The sequence below is a fragment of the Aphelocoma coerulescens genome, chromosome 1A (assembly GCF_041296385.1).
Source record: "Aphelocoma coerulescens isolate FSJ_1873_10779 chromosome 1A, UR_Acoe_1.0, whole genome shotgun sequence".
Classification (NCBI taxonomy): domain Eukaryota; kingdom Metazoa; phylum Chordata; class Aves; order Passeriformes; family Corvidae; genus Aphelocoma; species Aphelocoma coerulescens.
The window spans coordinates 65724617-65732548 of NC_091014.1; the positions used below are offsets into that span (position 1 = coordinate 65724617).

Genomic DNA, 7932 nt, shown 5'->3' on the forward strand with positions numbered 1-7932 from the left:
CGCCCGCCATTACCGCCTGAGGGAGACGCGGCTGAGCTGGCGCCACAGCGCCCCCTGCAGGCGCGGGGGAGTCATCGCACCTCCCTGCCCGGCCGGGAGCCAGCAGCGCCCCTGCCGGCTGCGAGCGGAACTGCACCGAGGGAAAAGGGCCTGACAGCCGAGAAGGCCGGGACTGGGTTTGGGATTGTTTGCTGCTGCTGCTGCTGCCAGTGGTGCTGTTTGTTTGCCTTGTTATACATACTAGTAAAGAACTGTTATTCCTTTTCCCGTATCTTTGCCTGAAAGCCCCTTAATTTCAAAGTTATAATAATTCAGAGGGAAGGGGCGTCATATTTTTTCCATTCCAAGGGAAGTTCCCGCCTTCCTTGGCAGATACCTGTCTTTCAAACCAAGACATTATTGTAACTTTTTTATTATTATTATTTTGTATAAAAACTGCTTTTGCACAGCATCTGACTTAACCATGTATCCAACAGCCAGTCTCAGAGAAATTCACAGCCCTGGAAATGGAGGACAGAGACAAATTGTATGTGCTTCCCTCTGACTCTTCTTGGAAGCTGCAGCTGATCATTGTTTGGACACACAACAGACAGATTAATTCCTCCAGATGTTCACCATCCACCCTTCCAGAACATTAATGGGCAGGCCAGGGAATGAATGCTTTTAGCAGAAACTTCAGTTTCCTCTGCTGCTTCAGATGAAGTATTTTGTCAGAGTTTTTGTTGTGGAGAACACCTGTTCCAAATGCAGGGAGTCCACACCTCAGAGCAATGCCCCTCCCTGCCACCACCCAACACCTCATGAAGCCTGAAACCATCCATCCAACAACTGCTGATATGCTATTTCCAAAGAGAATTAGAATCCAGCACTGCTTTTGACTATTTCAGCTTACAGGAAAAAGGAAACATTTAAAATTCCAAAAGTATTTAAATGGTTGAGTGGCTTGGAGGGTCAGAACAAGGACAGTACTTCTCTCGAGCCACAGACATAAGACAATTTCTGGAAGAGATTTGAACAGGAACTTGTCCATAGTTATGCTTATTCACACAGGAAAAAGCATGTATCAATCTAGGTTACCAAATGTGACAGAATTAGTTGCCTTATTTTTGTGTATTCTTGTAGAAAAACTTGGGATGACATTTTTGGGAAGGCTCCAGGTAACAAATGCCCATCTTATTTTGAAGAGAAAAGCTGCTTCCCACCAATTCCCAATGCCAGATTATATAAAAAGGTGAGGCACTGCTGAAAAACAGGAATTCAGCAGCAGCACCCAAGTCCCCCTGAAAACCATTCAGATAGTTTCGAAAATGCTAGCTCTAGTATTATTGGCAGGCTTCCCTCTCATTCCCATTCATGAGTTCCCACTGGTAAAAAATAACCTGCTGGAGCAAGCAGACTTAATCCCATGAAAAGTAAGTGAAGCAAGTACACGTGTTTCCTTCCATGTATGAATCTATCAGAGAAAGTGAAACAGGATTTGGTCTTCCAACGTGAAGAGAATGTTAAAGAGGCATCTGCTTTTTCCAGCTTGAATAATTTCAGTGAAACACATGCCCAGGTGGCAGCCAGGAGGACTGGGATTTCTCAGCTTGGGCTACAGCTACTCTAAAATGTGTGTTGTCCTGCAGCCAAGTATCTCACCCTGAGAAGAAGAGCAGCACTAAGTTGTTTCGCTGGTTTTTCCGCCTGGAGTGACACCAGTTTCCCTGTGGGATGGACAGGTCTCCACCTGACCTGAGTTTGCTCTCAAAATGCCCTTGCCACAAACCAACAAAAAAGAAAAAGCCTGGAAAACCAAAGGTAAAATGGTGGCTCTTCTCCAGTGAAATCCTTGACGAATTTAGCTATTCCCTTTAAGAGAACAAGGAATTCACACAAACAGATCAACATCCAAATGTCATGCACAAAATCCATGGGAGCTGTTGAATGCAGAAGTTTTGTGAAAGCACTCACTTACATAGGAAAGCCCCACATTTTGTGACAGCCAGCAGAAGAAAGAGACTCTTGATAGGAAAAATATTATTTAAAAAATCAGCATGCCATTAAAACAAGTATAAATACACATTATATTACATGAGTGAAGTGTGTTTTCTTTAGTGTACGTGCCATTTTTTATTAATTCATACACTTAAGTGCTAAGGTGTTTTCTAATGCCATTAGGGGGTGCTTTCAGTAAGTAATGGAATAAATAGTTCTTGCATGGTTCTTTTCTGCATCGTGTTCTTGATTCCTTAAGTAAAAGGAAATTGAAGCAAAATACCTCAGATGCCTCCTCCTTCCAAAGCCAGTGCCCTGGCACGAAGCCGTGCATCACGTTTCTGAGGCACTCTGGCTCCCCTCGGGCGTGATAAACTGCACTTTGGGCACGATGAGCGAGGAGTTGGTTCTCCGCATGGAGTTGCTCCTCCGAATGGAGTTGTTTCTCCTCATGGAGTTGCGCTTTCTCAGCGAGTTTTGGTGGGACAGCTCGCTCTTCTGCAGGGTCTGGATGAGGATGGAGGGCTTCTCATCGAGCTCCCGGGCACTGCAGCGCGGTGCAGCCACTTTGACGGTGTTGCCGAACTTGGAGTAGTCAACGGCATACACGCCTTCCTCCTCGGTGACGATGGGCACGAAGCGGTGACCCCACAGGATCTCCTCTGCCACGTAGGAGGTTCTCGCCTGTGTTGTGATGCCGGTGGTTTCTACAACCCCTTCCAGTATCACGATGAGCTCCAGGTCCTGGAGTGCCAGGTCGGAAGCGGATATGTCATAAAGAGGACTCCGCTTGTCTATGACGTGACAAATGATCAAGGGAGCCACCAGGAAAATGTTGTTGCTTTCAATGGGGTTATCCACGGGGATATCCACTTGGTGAATGGGTATGACTTCTCCTTCAGGGGTCGTGGTCTTCCTCACGACCTGGATTCTCACCGAGGCGCTGATGATCATGCTCTTCCTCAGGTCCCCCACCCGGAACATGAAGCAGAGCTTGCCGTTGCGGACGGCAATGACCGCCTGCCGGCTGAAGATCAGCGTCTCGGCCCGCCGGTGAGCCTGTGCTGTCTTCATGAATATGCAGCCCAGCATGACAGCGTTGATGATCAGCCCCACAATGTTCTGCAGGATCAAGACCGTGATGGCCAGGGGACACTCCTCGGTCATCATCCTGCCCCCAAAGCCAATGGTCACCTGAACTTCGATGGAGAAGAGGAAAGCGGAGGTGAAGGACCTGTAGGGGAAGATTGCACCCAGTTAACTCTCAGGACATTGTAGCACAGACTAAGAAGCTGTTAACACGTACTTCCAGAAACAAACTTAAGGACCTATTTGTATGGTTCTAGTACACATAAGCCTTCTGTTAACACCAGCCAAAGCACTGCATGCTAGGTGGCTCAGATTTGTGTGGCTGGTGTGGTGTCTGATGGTGGCAGGGGAGACCTCAGAGCCTGAGCTCCTCAAAGACCATCTGAGTGACCCTGAGCTGCTCAGGGAATCTCTGTCCAGGAGCACAGGCTGCCCAGTGGCTTAGTGAACAGCTCTGGAACAGCTGGGCTTTCCACCTTCTCCATCCCATGAAGCTCTTGGTGGAGAGAGGTGGTTACGGCAAGAGTGGGCAGTCAGCTGGCACACTGAGATCCTTCCACCAGCCTATGCAGGGAAAGGAAACAGGGAAAACTGCAGCATTTCACTCAGGCTACCTGAATTGTGACCCAAAATTTCCTGCGGAGGGAGGGGAAAGGGGCTTTCCCAGATTTGTGACACTTCCCAAACCCTTGCTCATCTTGTGAATGAACAGGATGAGGCTGCAGAGAGAGGCCAGTGGCCCCCAGGGTACCCCCTGCACACCCTGGCAGCAGCACAGCCCTGTGACGCAGGGCTTGGGTTTAGCTCACTGCCAGGGAAAGACCAGCTGGAAAATTTCAACACAGAAGTGGGATGTAGAAGTGTGGGTTAAGTTAAATACCCTAAAATGCTATGGTGCTGGATGTCAGAAAATGCTGTCCACAAACTTCCCAAAATACTTTATAGTAGCCACAAAGTCATATCCCCTGTATATATCAGGGTCCTTAACTTCCTTTTATATTTATTTATTCCTTTATTCCTTCTAGATACATCCTTCGAGCACAATCCAATAAATCTGAAGCATCCCAATGTTTAACAGGGATATACCTGGAAAATATATCCTGCCCATGAAGATAGGTCTTAATCATTCATTTGGTTTGCTCTGCTTTTCAATTAATCTGCTTTTAATTTTTTTTTATTTACTAGCCATATTTTCACTGGTATATCAAGGACACATTTAAGTAGCATAGGCAATACTAGGGATAATTTTCTGTGCAATGAGAAAGTCTATCTTTCAGAAAACCAGCCAGTCTCTGCACAGATATCTTTGAAAAAACTCATTTCTTTTGCCTTTGCTATTTTTCTTAATCATTAATAAGTTCCTTTGTATTGAGGGGGGTTATTTTTGTATTTCACTCTGAAGAAATCAGAGATGAAGGAGTTAATTAATAGGATCCATGGAATGATTTCTTGTGTTCATGAATATTCATTTATATGCAGAATGAAGCTTCTGGATTAAACTTCATTCATCTTAATTCAGCTTAAAAATCCATCCAGTAAATAACCTGACTTCCCTTAGCAATATTATTTCTTTCAAAAAAAAAGAAGAAGAAAGAAATCCACCTTTTTAACAGTGGAAGTAAGTGAAAGAGCAAGTTTGTAAAGCATTTTGACCATGTGAAATGGGAGAGAGTAAGTGCAAATCACACTGTTACCAGGTCCTTCCCCCCAGAGCTGTGTAACAGCTTTCCTTTTTGGATAATGTTTGCTTTCTGTGGCAAAGAGCTGTGAAGCTTAGAAATTTCTGCAGTACTTTGTAAAATGAAAGTGCTGTGCAAGCTCTAGGCACTGGTTAAAATTTCCAAAGCCAGGTTTTCCCATAAATATGTAATGGCATCTACCCAAGAAAGCTCTCCTGAAATATCTGTGGGCCTAAATCTCAGGGGAGTAGCTTAAAAACAATTTGCCATGATTTTGGCATTGCAATACTAAAGATATTTTACACCCAAAACCTTGCCATTCTTAAAGATGTCAGCAATCACATCATCACTTCATGACTTTGGCCAAAGTGGTAGCCAGATTTCCCTAGGAAAGGAAAAGATTTCCCATGGCTTGGACATTGGACTGGAGCAGCTGCTGCCTGAACACCCCATGAGGGAGGGGTGTGTGTTCTTTGGCATGGGCTAAACCAGAATTTCTGTTGACTCATTCACTGTGCTTCCCAGCAGACATCCTGGAAGAGCCACAGGTAGCTACAGGGAGGGAATAGGGGCAGAGTCCTGCCTGTGGATGTGCCTGGCCCCAGGGACATGAAGCCCTTGGCCCACAGCTCAGGACCTGTGGGGTGACCCAGCAGCCACACCAAGGGAGCCACCAGCCACGTGCAGGGATGTCCCCTCAGCTGACCCTGACGAGCTGCAGGGTTGTAGCTGTTCGCTAATTCCGGTTGGACAGATCCCACAAATCCCAGAAACTCCAGGGGTAACGCTCCTGCGGGCGCAAGCTGGGTCATGACATCTCATTTCAGAGGAAACTGCTTGTGGCCAGGCATTGGAGAAGAAATAAAACAGCAACCCCTGCTCCAATTCCCCCCAACTTAGTGAAGGTTAGCTTGGAAAAATCTCCTCTTATTTTACCTTGGAAAATCCCCATTTAGCAAAAGAAGTGTCAAAACAAAGGGAGAATTAAATGCCTGCTACCTCATGAGCCAGATACAATGTCCCTTCAGACTTGGTGAGGTGCCTCAAAACTTTGTGTGGGAAAGAAGAAAAGAGAAGTGGATTCTCTGATGTCTGAGAGCACTCTGCAGCCCCCGGACCCTCACAGCACTGCAATGTGTAAAGGCAGATGATCTGGGGCAGTCTGGTGGTAGAGAACCAGGACTTTTCTACCTAAAAACCTAGTGCTACAAAGGCAGATTTGATTGATGAGATCCTGAAATGATCTTATGGCTCACTCCACCTGCAATTCACAGTCTTCTCTTCCGTGTATGTTTGTGTCAGCTTATCAGCGCCTTGACAACTGTTGTGGCTTTGGGGACGGAGAGTAAAATACTTCAACAGGTGACATTTAATCCAGTCATCCCTTAAGCTTTCACTGTCTGACACATCATGCACAGTGTGGAAAGTGCTCCTCTGTCAAACTGCTGACCTGTGGCTTCACCAAGGTATTTTGAAGCCTCGCATACTTAAGAGTCTCATGGGATTTCATCTTGAAACACATCTAGTTTTGCCCTAAGTGACACATTTCCTGGCACCTGTGGCTGGTGCCCTGCTTGACACCCAGGGCTGGTTCCCTGCCTCGCGGGAACTGCTCTGCAGGGAGCACCTCTCACTGGCGTGGCGCTGAGGATGCTCCCGCTGCCGTAGACAACGTTACAATACATATAACACATACCCACTCTTGCAGCAGGCTCTTATCTCGACAGGCAATCGAGTTACCCACAGAGTGTGGAGACACATGAAAAGCAGCAGGTCTCCCTCTCTTTCAGATCCTGTAAGGAATCAAAGACATCTACAGTACAGTATTTTCCAAGCCCGGGAGGCTTGCTGAGTTTACGCAATCTAGAGGAAAACACTGCACTTTTCAACTGTCTCAACCAAACACAACGGTTCATGTAAACCAAAAGCTGCGCTTCAGACAACGCCAGGACAGCAGGCAGCTCTGTCCCTCCCCGTCCTTCATCCCACCAAACTCTACTTTACCTGACACACGTCACGCACGGTGTCCACTTCGTGCTGTTCAAAGTGTTTTCCGTGCTCGGGTCCATGTCGCCGTGGGCAAAAGCCACCAGCCACCACATCATGGCAAAGAGCAGCCAGCTGCACAGGAAGGACATGGTAAAGATGACCAGCGTGTGACGCCACTTCAGGTCCACCAGGGTGGTGAAGATGTCCTGCAGGAATCGCCCCTGCTCGCGGATGTTCTTGTGGGCCAGGTTGCACGCGCCGTTCTTGGCGATGAAGCGGGCTTTGCGTGGCCGGTCACGGATGCGCGGCTTGCGCAGGTTCTCGGCAGCGATCCGTGCCAGCACATACTCTTCAGGGATGATACTCTTGCGAGCCAGCATCTTCCTGCCACCATAGTCCACTCAGCAATCTGAAATGGAGGATGGTCCCTCTAGCAAGTCGCCGCAGGGCTCGCTTTACCCTGCAAAATAGAGAGAGCCTGGTCAGAGTTGTCACCTGTGCGAGAAGTCCTGATTAGGTACCCCCTGCCAAACCCCCCTACATTAAATGCTGGTTCTACAGTGCCCTCCCTCTCTCAGACCATCGTTTTTATATGAGCAGTCGGTATCAGCTCGTAGCAGAAATGAAAGATGCTATTAGGAGACTCCTTGCAGGAAGGGAGGCTGCACAGCAGTCTCACAAAGTCGGTGTAAAGTACCGTGACAGACACCAGGTCGGTTCCTCAGGCTGTTTCTCCGGGAGACAGCAATGCTCAGATGGGTACCGGAACACGAAGCACTAAGTTATTCGCATCCTTCAGGACCTGAAGAATCAGATGTCTGTGGTTTGAGCCGAAGTTAGTCTGCGGAGAGAGTGTGGAGACTCCTTCCTTACGGCTGCAGCCCCGCAGCGCATCCAGCAGCCCGCCGGGAGCCCCTGCCCCGTCCCCCGACAGCATCACAAGAAGGGGCTGAGCTGGAGGTGCGGCAGGCAGGGAACGGGACTCCACAGAGCAAGCGGTCGCATTTTCCCTCGCAGCTCCTTCCCTTCCGGGATCAGGCGGGGAAACCCTCCCTTTATTCCCAAACTTTGTCCCCAAACGGGTGACAGAACAAACCCACGGAAAGCCCGGCTCCCCGGCGGCTGGCCCGTCCCACCGGGGGAGGGCAGGGCTGCCTGACCCCCGGCGCCTCGCAGGGACCCCCCCGGTCCCCGGCCC

General features: G+C 48.4%; 1 protein-coding gene across 1 annotated transcript; it reads right to left on the reverse strand.

Annotated features, from left to right (window-relative positions):
* Positions 1–396: 396 nt before the first annotated feature.
* Positions 397–7932, reverse strand: KCNJ8 (potassium inwardly rectifying channel subfamily J member 8). Its single transcript, XM_069003330.1, has 3 exons — positions 7432–7932; positions 6750–7194; positions 397–3211 (listed from the first exon to the last, which is right to left on the reverse strand). The coding sequence occupies exons 2-3, from the start codon at positions 7112–7114 to the stop codon at positions 2311–2313; spliced, it is 1266 nt and encodes a 421-aa protein (XP_068859431.1). The 5' UTR covers positions 7115–7194; positions 7432–7932; the 3' UTR covers positions 397–2310.